Source organism: Nipponia nippon, unplaced genomic scaffold (genome assembly GCF_047370975.1).
Source record: "Nipponia nippon isolate SJK-2023a ecotype South Korea unplaced genomic scaffold, ASM4737097v1 scaffold_1, whole genome shotgun sequence".
Classification (NCBI taxonomy): domain Eukaryota; kingdom Metazoa; phylum Chordata; class Aves; order Pelecaniformes; family Threskiornithidae; genus Nipponia; species Nipponia nippon.
Genome location: NW_028262290.1, coordinates 34,999,338 through 35,016,023, shown reverse-complemented (window position 1 = coordinate 35,016,023; position 16,686 = coordinate 34,999,338). Strand labels below are relative to the sequence as shown.

Sequence of the window (16,686 nt, the reverse complement as noted above, 5' to 3'; positions counted from 1 at the left end):
TTTCTGTGTCTGATGCATTCACTCTCTTCTTGTGCTTGCAGATAAAGATAACTTCATCTTTAAATACCAAATACTGGGAGAACAAGAAATTGAGTTTGCAAGAGAAGGTAAAGGAAAGGCCCCAAAATTATATACTTCTTGAGCAATATCAAAATCCTCAGCCTTTTCTTTTGACTGCAGAAAATTTTCACTGTTATATTTGAGATTTGGCTGATTCTGATTTAAGCAGCAATAGCAAGAGGTTTCCATCCCAGTGGCTAAGTTTCTCAAAAAAAGTATGAAAGTTAAACATTATTTCTTCTCTCTCTCTTCTGGCTTTGAAATGCAAGTTAAGCTAAGAGGTGGCTTTCTGACACATAGATGATCTAAAAAAAAAAATTAAAAATCCAGATTTCTACCAGAAGATAGATGATGATTCTGGCCATGATGTAGTGTCAAATGTATTTTATACTTCCAATCTGCAACTTGAAAATAATGGTAATTCCGTAGCTTTCTTCTAATAGTACCTTTATATTAAAGAAAGGGAAGACCAAACTTACTAGAGATGCACAATATTCTACTTGCTTCTACCTTGGCAAACTCAGTTTGGGAAACAACCAAGTTGTAAACCTTAAAATCATAATACTTGTTATGGTTGCCAAATAAGAATGGCTTTGGCCCCATCCCTGTTAGCGTTTCCACCTCTGTCTGTCCTTGTGTATCATCCCAGGATTCTCAGATTTGGTTTTTTTGCAATTTTTACTTACAGTGTGTACTTAGAATCATAGAATCATTTAGGTTGGAAAAGACCTTTAAGATCATTGAGTCCAACCGTAAACCTAACACTGCCAAGTCCACCACTAAACCATCTCCCTAAGCACCACATCTACGCATCTTCTAAGTACCTCCAGGGATGGAGACTCAACCACTTCTCTGGGCAGCCTGACTACCCTTTCAATGAAGAAATTTTTTCCCAATATCCAATCTAAACCTCCCCTGGCACAGCTTGAGGCCATTTCCTCTTGTCCTATCACTTGTTACTTGGGAGAAGAGACCGACCCCCACCTTGCTACAGCCTCCTTTCAGGTAGTTGTAGAGAGCAATAAGGTCTCCCCTCAGCCTCCTCTTCTCCAGACTAAACAACCCCAGCTCCCTCAGCTGCTCCTCAGAAGACTTGTGCTCCAGACCCTTCACCAACTTCGTTGCCCTTCTTTGGACACGCTCCAGCACCTCAATGCCCTTCTTGTAGTGAGGGGCCCAAAACTGAACACAGTACTCGGGTATACTTGTACATGTGTGACTGGTTTAGAACCCTGGAACTTGTTGAGAGCAGTAGAGACTAGTATTCGCACAACTGTAGTTCGTTCTTCACGTTAGAAACAAAATAGAGGAATGGAAATGTAATCCAAAAAGACTTCTAGATGCATTTCTGTTTTACTTTGAGTTCTGAAGAGTCTGTCTTAATACAGATATTTCGTAGTGCACTGAGTGTATTTTCAAGTGTGAAGCTCTGAAATGTATGGTGTCCTTCTAAGCTAGGAAATGTGCATAAACCAAAACAGGCCCTCTTGCTACTAACAAATCCTGCAAGAGAATTGACTGTAGTGTGAGTGTTTCAGTAAACAGATCGCTAACAAGTAATTCCCAAAGCCTGGTTATGTTAGCTCCACATCCTTCACAATCCCATTAATTTTGTGAACTACTATTTTCTTCTAGTTTATTTTTCTTCAGTTTTATACACTTGGTGAAGAACAGTTCTAATTGCAGATGTATTACTTCCTGCTAACATTTTCATCCCTGGAAGTTGCTGATGTTTCTTTGGGAGTAGGTAAATTGTGTACGACATGGAAGAAACAATTAATTTATAAGACCTAGAGAATGTGCTCATACACGTGGAGAAAATACTGATGTAGAAGCCGTGTCTTCTAAAATACGTGATTTACAAGCTGTCTTATTTGCAAGGCTACACCTACTATGAAGGTTGGCAGCTCCTGCAGTCTTTCCAGTACCAACAAATCACTTGTCCCTAGCAGCTGGGTCTCGCATCTTATCCTGGTACCAGTTTCACTCCGTCTGGTGTGAAGAGCAGGAACATATGAAACGACTCAAGCCTCTTTCCTAGACACTTGCTTCCTATCCCTTCCCAGCCTTCACAGCTTCCACAAAAGGTCATAGATGACTGCTTTTTTCCCTAGGAAAACAGACAGGATACATGTGAATTTTTCTTTTTGGTCTTTGACTACATGCTGTTTTCTTGCTGGTGTCCTCCCTTTTTCTCAAGTTTTTGGCTTTGTCCACAATATTGTTCATTAGCCCCTGTTTGTTCTTCATTATAAAGTACAATGCTTCTTGTCATTCTTTAATGTTATTTTTTAAATTAAATTATCCCACAACCCTCAGCCTTTTCTTGCAAATGTAAAAAATTCTGATGAGAAAATTATCCCTTTTTGATACTTTAAAGAGAAATCTTTAAAGCTTTGAAGTACTTCATACTCTTAACCACACTCTCTAGAATCAAAAGGTAACTAATTTCACTGGAGCTTGCTTTATTACAAACCAGAGTCATCACACTGGCAAAGATGAAGAAAATCTAAGTAGATTTTGGACAGTACTGTGAGAGCCTAATTTAGGTGATGGAAACTTCATGAAATTCTGTTTGTGCTGTAAAAATTAAGAGCACACATGTGAATTATTACAATTGCTCAGTATAACTTAATAGGTGGAAACTTGGTAAGCTGCTGCAATTTGGTTGCACTGGAGTTCTGTGGTTATACCACGAATTTCTTCGTGCCTGCATGTACAACGTAGCCTGCTGCAACCCCACTGAGAAATGGGACAAGTGTGCTAGCTAGGAGTTGGATCCACTATAATAAGATTATCCCATAGCTATATAGACCTCAGCGAGCAGCTGTTTTAAGCAGGGAAGAACAGAGAACAAGAGCAAATGGCTGCAAAACATGTCCAGCTGTCTTCATTTCTGGAATACCAGGATGGACAGTGTTGCTGTGGTGTGCTTTCTGTCAGCCTCAGGTAGGGGACAGCCCTTTCTTCTCCCTTCACCCTCTGCTTTCTCTTCTTCTTGACAACTTTAATGGTTTAATGTATACTTTAGAGTATAACTATAAGCTTTACTCTTCAGCTTGGCTTGGAAAGAATAAACCATAAGTCTACTGGCAACAGATAGAGAGTTATTTCCAACATAATTGTTTCCATGGCATACCACCTGGTGAGTATTTGCTTCACTTTAATAGCCTCCAGTGGTTTAATGTGTTATATTCAAATCAAACCACTAAGCCAAAGTGCACACAGCATTTAAAAAAATATATTCAGAATAATACACATCACTTTTTCTTTCTTTCCACAACTATTTGCTTTCTTACTCAAATGCTACCAGCTCACCGCTGGATATGTGCTGGTGCACTGCTCTTGGGTTGGACTCCCCTGGCACCCTCAAGTACTTCCATCAGCTGCATGTAGAGGAGCTGAATCCTCTACCTCTTTCTAGTATCCCTGGGCTTGACTTCCTAATTCCACTATCAACATTGTCAAGGATAGGATGAGAAGATTTGAGAAGAAAGATTTGATCATGAATTGCTACAATTTTCTACTTTTTGTGTTGAGTGCCAAGTGCGTGTTTGTGTTGTGAATACATGCTTTATGCCTTATATATAGCCCCTTTATATTAGAGTGTCTTCAGCAGCAGCCCTAAACCCAGGATCAGAAGTAATAAACATGTCTGCTTCCAGCTGCAAAAAGATCTACTTCAAAAACTGTCACAAATGGTCCTGCAAGGAAAATTAAATTATTATTGCCTCTTTCTTTATTGAATAAATGTGTTTAACATCTTAAAAGAGTTTTCCATTAATGTGAGGTTTTGGTACATGCCAAGAACTAGGACATAATTTTTAATTCTCTCTGACTAACACTTTGAAACGGAGTACTTTCCTCTGCTGTACTGGTATACTGTCATTTATTTTATTGTGATGGGATACTATGATAATGTGTACTATACATCTTTCCTGAGGGAGATTTCAGTGATTTATAAGTGCTTATCTGGTCAAAGTACTCATCTGCAGCCAACAATCCAAATACAAAGTGATTATTTTGGAAGGCAATCACAAGTAAGTTAGGCATTTTTTAGATGTTTCGAGAAAGAAGGTGAAAATACCATAAATTAGTGTAAGATTTTAACCACAAATCAGTGATCAGGCTTGGAGTTGAACTTCTACTCTCAGCATCTCAGATGTAGACAAAATGAAAAGTCATAGGTATGAAGTCCTAAATTCTCTAGACTTGGATTTATTTTATGTACTGTTAACTGGATGTGAGAGTTGGTCCCTGCTAAATGTAGTTGCAAAGGATTTCAAAACAAATGAAGTAAATTGTCACAAAACTAGTAAAGTAATGCTTTATTTGTGTAGCTCTTTCCACTTCTCTTTCTCTCCTTTTCACCTTCCTTCTGGATCAGAGTATGTAAGAAAGATTATAATAAAGAAAGATTATTTAGTAAAAATAAATATATAGAAGCTTATGTCCTTCCTCTCCAGTGCCCTTCATACTGACTTGAAAGGGACAGAGCAGACTCCTCATACCTCTAGTGCACTAGTTGGGGGCTTCAGTGAGCATCACAAGAGGTCACTTCTATGAATGGCATCGGTATGGGCATCGGAAGACACAAGGATCTAGAACTGAATTTGCTGAAAAGATTTTAAAATGATTGAGGTTATTTTGATTTAAGGACAATTTGACCAAACACGGTGGTCAGGGTTGTAGACTTTATAATCGTTGTCATAAGTGATATTTTAGCCCTGATACCAGTAAGATTTATTGTTCCTATTTTCCCATTAGCCAGCCAGATCCTTTTGAAATGGAGCCTAGTTACACTGATTTTTTAAAGCATTGAAATAATCTTGACTTGTGCAATAAGGAACAGGAGAGGCTAGAGAGGTTTTCCCATGTGTCTGTCTGTCTAAGCCACCAGGGGGGACTCATTCCTCATCTATATCGTTTACTGCAGCAAGGATCTGGAAAAAAGCACCTATTCTTGACCCGGGTCTAGAAAGTCACGGAGTTTAGCAGAGAGCTTCTCTTCATTTATGTTAAAATAGCTTTTATATAAAATCTTGTAAATCTGCAGCACTCTTTCCAGTCTGCCCATGAGTACGTCATCCACCCAACGCACTGGGCAGCGAAGCAAGTACAAGTCTGGCCGCAGAGGGACGTGCTTTCAGCTGGGGAATCGTATATATCAATAGGGTACAGTCAGTGCATTCTCATGCCTACTTCAAACTGACCTGTGACTTTTGCTAAATCTATTGGACTGACAGAAGACTCAGCAGAGAGCCTGGCTTGGCTTCTGGCTGATTAGACTCGCTCCACATCAGTGGCTATGGCTTTGTAGTTGAGAGGAACCTTTTTTGGACATGGTGATGGTACACCATGTACAAGGTAGCTATTCTTTAGTGGCTGCTTCATTACTCCATTTCTTTTTCCAGCTGCTACAGCCTTCCTGATTTATTTCGATTTCACTACATATTTTACTATTTTTAAGCAAAATTTGGCCATTTTTGAAGCAGAACTGTATTATTGCTACGGTCACAAAGGTTTTGTATGTTTTATAGCGTCCTATTAAACAACAGCAAAAATCTGTGTGCGATGTACATACTCTGGAGATCTGTTAGGAAAGTTGTATAATTTTGAATTCCCAGTTAAAAGCCAAATGTTAGAAGTTTCTTTCAGTCTTGAACTCTGTCAGGCCTGCGGGACTCTTCTTGTGGTCTGTAGAAAGATTTGGAATACTGAAGAGAATTCTCTAGCCATGTCAAATTTGCGATTTTTTATCTTATTTTGTGAATTATTACATGCATTAACTCATTAGTTTGTACTTTCAGGTAGTTTTAATACAATTCTCACTCCCTCCCCTTCTTCAGTCATTATCGTGCATGTCACTGTTCCTAAACTATCATCTTTTGTGTTACATTTGGACTTCTGAAAACCCATTTCTTAATCTTTTGCTACTTTATCTTTAAAATATGTAAAATATTACCCTGGTGTGCACAGAATTTGTGAGAATAAAACCTTTTAGACACTGTGATGGGGAGTGGGGAGAGTCAGAACAATTGATTAAGTAACATTTGTTCTAAGTAATTCTTATTGAGTTTCCTGCTTAGCACAAAACCAAATACCTGTCTATTGTGTATACTGCTTCTTTTTCATAACAAATACAATTTCTGATCTAAGAGGACCCTGAAGACATACATATACATCAAGTAGGTAACTCATGAGAAAATAATCTGATAAGTTCCGTAAGTCATTCTTCCAAAACTTCAGTAAGTTTCCATATTTTATTATTTTCAGAAAAAAAAAAATACTTGTATTTCCTGTCAGTTAGATGGGGATTGTGCTGTCTTGAATGAGTTATTAGACTTTTTTTTCATCTGTTTCTGTATTTGGCACTGGCAATATTGCTGGGTTTGTGCAGTAAAAGCTGACCCACTTTAGTCCACAAAACTGATACGGCAGATACAGGCAAAATGTGTTATTCTTTGTGTGTTGCACTAACAGAGAGAAATAAGGGGGTGTATCTAATACCAAAAGTGCTTTAAGAGTTTTTGTTTTAGCGTTTCAAACTTGAGTACCAAAATCTGCAACCTAGACTGTTTTCAACATCCTAGGTTAAAATGGGGCTCCTAACCCATCTTCAGTTGCGACAGGTAGATTCTGTGTTCTTACAGAAACATTTCAGTCAAAATTTGACAGCTTTTGTTATTAATTGTCTCGTGGTCAGTGTCCACCTGTGCACTGCACCGGCACAACAGTCAGTGGTTAGGCTCCATGCTCTTGGGCAAATTGTGCAATGCAGCTTCTCCAGCAGAGACTGCAAGGAAGAGCACGGGATAAGGTCACAAAGGGAGGCCAGGAAGGCGACATGGGACTCATCAGTTGTAATTTTATGGATTTTTAAGATTGTTTTCACTAAGAAGTGTGACTGTGATAGATAGATACAGCTTTGAAGACAGCAGCTGAGATAGTGTAGGACATCAGTGGCTCCACTCAATAACATGTCAGATGGTTGCATTAAGCTCCCATCCTTCCCTCCATTTGGAAATACATCATCTAATTACACTCTTCCAGAATGCCGGTGTGTTCTTAAAACAGGTGAGCTTTGTAATAAATTCATTCTGAAAACTCGCGAGAGTTATTGACTACCATATCAATAAAAGAGTCGACTTGGTTTTCATCATTTGTGGATTTTTCTCTTCATTTTGTACAGGAAACCCTGTGAGTGTTTGAAATCATGCCTTAACAAATGTTACGTCTGATGAGTCAACTAAACCTTCCCTTTACGTGCTTCCGGTAATCATAATTTTACTTCTTCTCACTTCCCTATTTCAGACAGTTTTCTCTTGCATTTTCACTCTTGGCTTGAGCTGCATTGTCTGGGGAAAATGTAACAACAAAGGCAGAAATTCTTTTTCTTCACAAAATTTATTGTGATGATAACCAATAGGGCTGCTGTAGGATTAATTAAGATTGCAGAGAATTTGGCGAAATAACCAAATATTCCCTGAAGACGTGTGACTGAGGATGAATGTGCTGAATTTTTGTTCCTCTTTCCCCGAAACAAAGTTTTATTCCATCAAATACAGAGCAAAAGAAGTAACTATGTTTGGAATTCTTTTTTTCATTTTATTCACCCCTGGAGTCAGTGAATTTCTTTGTTCGTCGTCAGATCTAGAAATGTCATATACTTTTTGTGGTAAGTAAAAATAGCTTATTCTTTTCTTACTGGCATTTGCACAATAATTGCTGTAGTCTGAGGAAATGTGAACTTTCTTTCGAATGTGTTTCTTTGATGAATACAGAAAAACAAAAAGAAATTCAGCTGGAGTATATTTCTGTTATTAATTACCGTGTTACAAGAATTATACTGCATAGGTGTAAATATTACTACGATGCTGGTTGCAGCAGCTAGGAGAGAAGTTTATCCCAAGTAAAGCAGGCATGTTTTGATTCAGGAAATATTAGAAAATGAGGGATTTAAACTTGTTTTGCAAGTACTGTATTGTATAAATTATTCACATTGATTTAACAAATATATTACCATGAAAAGCTTTAAGTATACAGAAAAAAAGGGGGAATGTGATATTCTGCCAGGCTGGAGGATCAGTTAGGCTCTGGGACAACACAGTGTGCCCCTTCTTGCCATGTCTGTCTTGTAGGCCGCTGGATCTATGTAGTTCACTAAGGTTTTTGGTCAATTCTGGAACAACTTGGCACCTCCCTGATGTCCAGGTTGAACAGGCTCAGTGTGACCCTGCAGACTCAGTGGCAAGAAGGTGGGCTTTTGAGGAGATATCTAGCAAGGAAAAGACCAGGTCTTTTGAAAAATCTGTGTGCATTACTAGTGTATATTATCTGTAAAATAGCTATATAAACTGGCCACTGGAGGGGATGTTTATTTTGGGTACTTTGCTTTACATTAATACTCATGTTAAAATTTAACAAGCATCAAAGTGGTGTTACTTAAGCTTGCAAACCAAACCCTTGAGACCAGGGTGAGTTTTGTTTGCCCTTTTTCCTGTCATAATTTCCCATGTGTAGTTGTATCTGAGGTGAGAAGCTGGTTACCAACAACCAGACACTTTCCCTTTGCACGCCCCTTGCTTTAATCCCCGAAACACACGTCTGAACCCCTCGCTGTAAATCACCCTGCCGTCCATTTGCTCCCACCAGCGCTCAGCTGGGTTAGCACCTAGCGGGGAGCACCCCTTCCCCACCCTGCCTCCAGGCCCACGGCAAGCAGGGCGCTTCTTCAGTGTGAGCACACTAGGGAGGGCGGAAGCAAGCTGAATTGAATAGACTTATTTCCTAAAATGAAAATAAAAATACTGCCTGGAAATCCTTCCAAAGGCTGTCACTGAATGATTTTTTAGAAATTAAAAATCAGATTATGGGGTCTAAATTTTATTAGATACAGGTTGTATGATGCTTTATCACACTGCATCTGACACTGCATTGTACAATGTTAGGTGAGTACAAAGCCAATCTACTCAAAGGCTCATTTACATTATCCTGGAAAATGTGCTGGTACATTAAAAACATATTTAGCTGTCGTCAGCACCTTTATGTAGATTCCATGGTTAGCATAAGTAGGTATATTTTCAGCGGAGGACCATGCTGGCTTGCTGCTAATAAAAAGCTTGTGTAACTTCAAAAGAGAAATAAAGGTACTTTTGCCTCTGAGTTTTGTGTGCAAAATATCATCAACCCAACAACTGACTTTTCTTACTACTTAATCTCAAAGTAATAGGATATTATTTTTGCCTTCTAAGCATATAAATAATCAGAAATAACATTTAAAATACATATTTAATGTTTACTACAGATATTTATATTAGACAATTTTATAGCATATACCTTGTATTAAATACATTTTTAAATGTGTATGTGTTTATTGTAAGTGTGTATATATGTATATTTTTATTATTTTACTGGAGAAGCCTATTCATGCTAACAAAATGAAATATTTTTTTATCCTGTAGATTCTGCAGTTTATGCTTTCATGTTTAATCTGACACCTTGCAGCATCATGAACCAATCTGCCTGGAAGGCTAGTCTTACCTGGATTCCAAGTGAGTTCCTCTTGCCTAGAGAATTGTCTTCTATGAATGCAAAAAAAATAATACAAGCAAAAAGCTGACGCTCTGTCCTAAATGTCAAATTATTTAGGACATCAGTTTCTGTGATTAAAAATGGAATAGATAAATAATAATAATGGACAGATATAATGATTTGTGAAAATAAATGTCCTTGAGTTTTACTTGTTGGAGCAGTTACAAGAGCTCTGGACACTAACTGGCACTGTACATGCAAATCTGAGATGGTTTAGGTGCACGTGCATTTGTCTGGAAGAAGCAGAAAAGCTTTTGCAGCACACAAACTCTTCTGGCCTGAAGAAGATCCAAGTCTTTTTAAGGACAGAGAATATCATGAGGCTATCCAACTATGGCAGGGCTTCTACTAAGAATATGAGTACTCCAGAAGCTGGAAATGGTATTGGATTGTGTAGGCAAACGCAACTTCAAACTATCTTTAAACCCAGCTCTAAGCTGGCAAGCTGAGTTGCTTATGAAATGGCTGTATCATAAACTTTACCTTCTGAGTAAAAACTCGGAAGCTGAGGTAAGTTTGCTTCCCTAGAAAGATACCTTTATGATGGCTACCAGCATTCAGGACTGTGTTTGCAACACCTGCTTAAAACTACAGAGTCCTCATCTGAGTATTTATTTGGGTTACCTGTCAAGGTGAGTGAACTTTGTTATCTCTGCTGAAGAAATTAAAACAGATGATTTTGAAACTGTTCACTCAAATATTTTTTAAGAGTGATGTTTTTTGCTGAAAACCAGCTTTTTGTTTTTCTGGAAGTAACAGTTTTCAAGATAATGTATTTTTGTTCATTTTGGAGGGAGTCTTTAAAAGATATTGTAGTTCAGAGAAAACTATTTTTTATCTGAATAGCATGCCTGCGTATGTGTTTTTCCTCCCCACCAGCTACCTTTTTCTTACCTGCAATGTCTTACCTAGGAAGTGACATCAGCTTTTTGAACATTATTTTCAAAGTCTGGTACGACGGTGCCAAAGCGTTATACTGGAAAGAAGCCCTCTGCAGAGGAGTCGACGACGAATATGCAGTGTGCGGAATGCTGAAAGGAGGTTGGTGAGGAAAATATACGATGCCTTTCCCTTGCCTGGCAGGTTGCCTCCACAACAGGGCCATATCCTGCCAGCCCTTTTTCACCACTAAGCAGATTTCTTAAAAGACTAATTGATCATCCTGTGCAGACAGATTTTTCTCTTTGCAAGCTAGACCCATTCACCTTGCTTGGCAGGCAGCAGACTTAAGAACAGGCAGTTCTCCAGTGCCAGAACCCCACTAAAATAGAGAATTTCCAAATTCTATACTTTAACATCCTTGTACTGCAGTTGCCATCTCTATAAATTAGGATTACTAATATTCTTCATCTCATGACACTGTTATTGTTAACATCTCTAAAATGACATGGAAAGACTACATTTGACTGGACTGTACAGAAAACTTGAGAGGAGCTAGAGGCACTACTAATATCCAGAACACAGTTTATTTAGATAACTGTCCAGATGGGTTTTTAAAGAGATTGTCTACACCCATGTATAATGCTTTTTTTACTAGAGGAGAGTCAATCTTGTTGCAGGGGCTAACCGACATTAACATGACACAGGCTCAGATCCAGATAATTCAGGCAGGATGTCAGGCTAAAGGCTGAAAAGACCTGTAAGGAGGTCAAAATATGCAATCCATGTTTTCCTTTCATTAAAAATGAGTTTTTAATGAAAAAAAAAAAGAGCTCAGTTTTAAAACTGAGCTCTCAGTTATCATTCAGCTGAACTGCTATTAGAAGTTAAATTATTAGTTATCACAGTAGGATGGGTCTGTAGGAGATGTTGCAGGAGCATTGTGGTTAATTTCTATTTTCTAACATGGTTTAAACAGATAGGCAGGGCTCTGGGAGAAGAGACAGGTAGGGGCTTTATCACTGGAGGAGTAAATGGCTCTATTGAGTCTGGCTGAGATGGAGTTAATTTTCCCCATAGCAGCCTTCATAGTGCTGTGCTTTGTATTGATAGCTGGAAGGGTGTTGATAACACACCAGTGTTTTGGCTGCTGCTAAGGGGTGCTTGCGCAGCATTGAGGCTGTCTCTTGGGAGGGAACATAGCCAGGACAGCTGAGCCAGACTGACCAAAGGGATATTCCATACCATAAGATGTCCGCTCAGTAATAAAAGCTAGAAGAAAGGAGGAGGAGGTGGGGGGCATTCGTTATTTATGGCGTTTCTCTTCTGGAGAAACCACTGCACGTGCTGGAGCCCTGCTGGACATCGTCGCTGATGGGAAGTAGAGAATAAAATCTTTTCGTTTTCCTTTTGCTTTTTCCACGCACGGCCTTTGCTTCTGCTTTCATTAAACTGTCCTTATCTCGCCCCACAAGCCTTTCATTATGTTTTCTCTCCCCTGTCCAGCTGAGGAGAGGGAGTGATAGAGTGGCTTTGGTGGGCACCGGGTGTCCAGCCAGGGTCAACCCACCACAATGGCATTGGCACTGCTGCTGAGAGATGTGCCATATTGCTTTGAAGTTATTTAGGTAGTCTGATGATGGCTTTATGATTAAGTAACCATTTATATTATAATTATCTGTTTTACAGAAACAATTGCAACAACATTTGACATTAAAGGTGCAAGAACAAAGTTTCCAAAGGTACTTTTGAGCATTTTATATAAAGAAATAACAACAGTAAAATCACATACTTACATATATATTTTCTGAAAAGAGACGTTCACTCCAACTGTAGAAAATAGCAAAAGGAAATGTTAGAAAACTTTCTCATCCTTGAAGTGATGACTCCAGAATGGTAGGATCTCTGAAATGCTAGATGTCCTCAGGTTATTATTCCTCTATTATTCCTCCTTTATTTTATAAAAGAAAAGACCAAAGATATCAGTTAATGTCACCTTAATCATTCCATTTTGTTTGGTAAATTATTGTATTTCTTTTTACCTGTTTGAGTAAACCCATCCATATTCTTTTTGCCCATTTTGTTCTTTATTTTATGTTCTCTTCACATGCTGGTCTGTCTCTCCCTGAAACCCTTTTCAAAGATTTGAAGAGGGATAACAATATCGAAAAGCAAAAGCAATGCTCCAGTGTTAAACCAGGTGCAGCACCAGTCCTCAGGTTAGCCCCCTCTCATCCAACACTTGCCTCCTGAGCTACCTGAGCCTTCCCAAGACCCACACCGTCCCTATTAGTCCCCACAACTGTCACTAAGGAGCTCCTACTGGTACAAAATCTCCAGCCTCCCCTTAACTCAAAACTCATGGGATTCTAACAGTGTTGAACTCCATCCAGTCCAGCATCTCTTCTAGCCCCGGAGCTGGCAGTAGACTGGAATGTTCTCTACTATAAGCAGTCCTCCTATAGATGAGGTGCTTATGGCAGACCTGACACTTAGCGATGGAACTCTGCCAGACCAGGAACTAACCCTTCATAGCCTTCACTGTAAACTAGAAACTCTTGCAAGCCTCCCAGTCTTTAGATTAGTCCTAAGAGCCCTTCAGCTCCCAAGTGCTCATCCCCAGTTTGCCATACCAGAACAGGAAGGTGACAGGAGTAAAAGAAGGTAGGGTAAGACCTGGGTTCAGTAGGGGCCACCAAGCTATCTTCTGTCCTGGTGCCTACAAAAGTCTGTCTGTGTGAGGGTGTGAAGATGGGTAGCTAGACAACAGCTAAACCTGGGGTTGTGCAGCTTTATGGATCAGACTGCTGGATGTGGATGAGCAAAGCCATGAGTCTGGAATGAATGCTGAGGTGATGTGAGGACCGGTATGGCTTACAGCAGCGTGCACTGCGAGAAAGTGTGGCTGACAGAGCTGGGCTTACGGCTAAGGTTCAGGCAAGACGTAGCCCGCTACTCAGGGAGCAGATGCTCCATGCAGGGAGGTGAGCTAGGCCCTGACAGCGTGATTTAAGTAGGCAGCGTGAGACCTGACACAAGGAGAAGTGCTGGCTATACTTTGATCAGGGACTGAAGAATGACTACAGCTCTCTTCTCACATGGGTCCTTCCTCCCACTCTCCTCTCTCTAGAATACTTCATCCTATTCTTGACATCACGTCCAAACTCAGGACAAACTTTTTGCCACCAATAATAGTATGAGGTTGCTTTAGCTTTCAGCAAGCAGATGTGTTTGGTCACATCATGCGTTCACTATAAGTTGATGATTTTGGTAAGCACCACTGAGGCTGAATAGCAGTTAAATACCCAGTATGTGATTATAGCTGAAAACAAAAAGATGGACTGTCTAGTACAACAAACTCTGTTACAAGACTGGTCAGAAGCTGTGTGGTATGTAGCCTGGAGGATTTCCCTAGGACTGCTTGTAAAATACGGAGGCTGTTATTGCAACTACCTACAGTCTGCGTATGGGTGTTGAAGCAAGAATGTGGCAGAAAGTCTGCAGAAAATAGAAGTGTTGATAGGACTGAATCCTTGCTGGATGTAAGCTGTAAGGGCTATTAAGGTTACAGTCTCATGGTGGGGCCAAAAAAGCCCATTGCTGCAGAACACAGCTTGGTGTATCAGCTCAGTTAATTCCCATTTGTGGAGTCAGAAACATTACTCAAGAGAATGGCTCTGGAAGGGGGAGCAGGTATCCTCAGGAGCACAGGACTCTGGTTTGAGAGAGGACCCTGACAAGTGCAAGCTGGCCTACTGCTCTTCCTGGTCATGAGAAGAAAGTTGAGCACTATTTTTTTATGTACACATATATCCCACTATACCCATGATAACAGTCCCTGACGGGAATCTCTTTTTCTTTCTCTGAAATCACCAGAACCATTCCAAGCAGCTACTTGGACAAGAGCAGGCAGCATTATGCACTAATTTTCTTTCTTTTTTTTTTTTTTTTTCTTGCTTATTTTAGGGCAATTATAACATAATTTTAGAAGGATTCTCTGATGATTCTGAGAATAATATGGTCATATGCTTGAATTTCACCATGATAGTAAAACAAGACCCTTTCTGAATGCAACAAATGTTCCAAATAATTCCAGAATACGGAAGTCACTTCTGCAAGCAACTGGAATCTGAGTTGTGAAATAATAAGCACGCTAATTTTCCTGAGGTAGAATACACCATGTACTGTCTGGAAAGCTACACGATGGATAGTCTTATCCATTTATAGCACTGCTGTAATCAGATGCTCAGCCAATGTGCACAAAATCTCTGTGAATCAGGCATCCTGATTAATCCAGAGAATAACCCTGACTGGATGTCAGGCTGAGGACTGCATTTCGGTGCTGTGCCTTAAGTGATGAAAAAGTTGAGTCCTTCAGACTGCGCTGAACTCATACAAGAAGTTTTGAAGTGCAAGAATCAGATATTCTCCAGTACTCAAAATATAACAGCATTTGAATCTGGGAACCCTGTTATTTTGTTTTGTTTTATTTTGTTTCTTTTAACAATAAAACCTGTTTGTACAATCAATTTGAGAAATGTTTTTTATTCTCTTGTTATTGTCTGATTATCTTTAAACGTTTCCTAATGTTCTGCTCTGTTTGCACTGAGCTGAACCAGAGGAGTAACAAATTGTTATGTGGTACTAGCTGATGTGAGTAACATCCAAAGTGGAATATGTTTCCAGTTACACTGATACGGTACAGCTGAATTTAGCCCTTCAGAGCTGTAACCACAACCCCGTAGCATGTTTTTAGCTCTTGCTCAAAGTCCAAGGGGCAGAGACTACACAAGCTTTCTCCTTCAGAAGGAGGACAGTCATTGCCCAACAGATTGATCTTTTTCTCAGTTACCAAAAGCATGTCTAAAGCTTCTGCTGTGGCTTCTGCCTCTTGGGCAGCCTGATGTTCAGTACTCACCTTCCCTCTCTGCTGTGCCTCCGCATCTGAGACCTTCGGTAAGATCTTGATGGAGTATAACATTTTGTCCTTAGGAAGAGAGCTGGTATCCTTTCGGGCTTCATGGCACTTTCTATGGCACTGTATGGTGAAAGACAGCTGACTGGTGCAGGGTATAAATGTTTCCTGTCTTCAGACAGGTACCCTCCTTGACGTTAGGATGCCATGTCCTCTTTTCATCCTCAGTCCCTAGCCAGTGGTTGCTTAGTGAGTTCAGACACTTTTCTCTAAGGAACGGGATGGTGTTGAAGATGTGCGTTGCGCTGGCAGTTAGGTCGTGCTGTGTCTAGCAGATTCCTTCCAACTGCCTGAAAAAAATGAAAAACCAGAACAAATCAACCCTCTTTCAGGCTGCTAAATACCAAGCATGAAAATAAGCACAAGCGAAGCTTTTAATCTCGCTTTACATGCAAAGACATTTTTCATACTGGGTATCAGAAAAAAACCCCTCAACAAAAAACCCACACCCAAGTACGTAGATATTCCACTTAAAAATTGCTTTCAATATAGAGAGTTAGGCAATCTAAAGCAAAACCATCAAAAATCAATAAAAATATAAGAAGTAGAACTGCATTATGACAGAGACATGAAGCCATGATTACATCTAAGTGGCAATGGCAAAGCATCTTTGCTTGCGTTCAGTCCACAGACCATTCCAGTCCATGATGGAGTATCACAGCAGCTCCTGAACCAAGTTACTAGAGTTGCAATCAGTTTCCTCTTCATCTAAAATATCAGTCAAAAAGCAGCCAGAGAGCCTGATAACCAATTCCTACTTTTCTTCTTCTATTTTGCTCATTTCAAATAGTATTAGTGGTCTAGGGCACAGTCTTACTGTATGATGTCCCCGTGTACCCATTTCACAGTACCCAGCAACCACCAGGTGAAGCCTCAAAACAGTTTTTAGTGACAAAGTGTTCTGAGATTTTTGCCGCCCTGAATTATTCAGGGTGTTAGAAGAAATGTTTTGTTTATTAAGCAGCAAGTACCACAGGTAGGACAGACTAACAGCTTCTGGAAATCAAGGACATTCACATGCTCTATTTTCTATAAGCATGTTTTAGTGCCTTATAGATGTTGCAGAAAATGTACAGTATATGTAAAGGTAGAAATAAAATTTCTGTATCTAAATCGGGACATTTACAGATAAACATACTTATTCAGTAGCTTGCATTGCAGACTTTTATAGTGTAGAT

At 39.6% G+C, this 16,686-nt stretch overlaps 1 protein-coding gene across 3 annotated transcripts; it reads left to right on the top strand.

Annotated features, from left to right (window-relative positions):
- Window positions 1–7,366: 7,366 nt before the first annotated feature.
- LY96 (lymphocyte antigen 96) lies at window positions 7,367–15,062 on the top strand. 3 transcript variants are annotated; one of them, XM_009468996.2, is made up of 5 exons: window positions 7,367–7,738; window positions 9,525–9,614; window positions 10,567–10,695; window positions 12,223–12,275; window positions 14,500–15,062. In XM_009468996.2, exons 1-5 carry the CDS (start codon window positions 7,567–7,569, stop codon window positions 14,599–14,601), a joined length of 546 nt encoding a protein of 181 aa, XP_009467271.2. In that variant the 5' UTR covers window positions 7,367–7,566; the 3' UTR covers window positions 14,602–15,062. The 3 variants fall into 3 exon arrangements, with proteins under 3 accessions (XP_009467271.2, XP_087607532.1, XP_087607527.1); XM_087751406.1 differs by having other exon boundaries at window positions 10,534–10,695; window positions 14,630–15,062; XM_087751401.1 differs by having other exon boundaries at window positions 10,534–10,695.
- The last annotated feature ends 1,624 nt before the right edge of the window (window positions 15,063–16,686 follow it).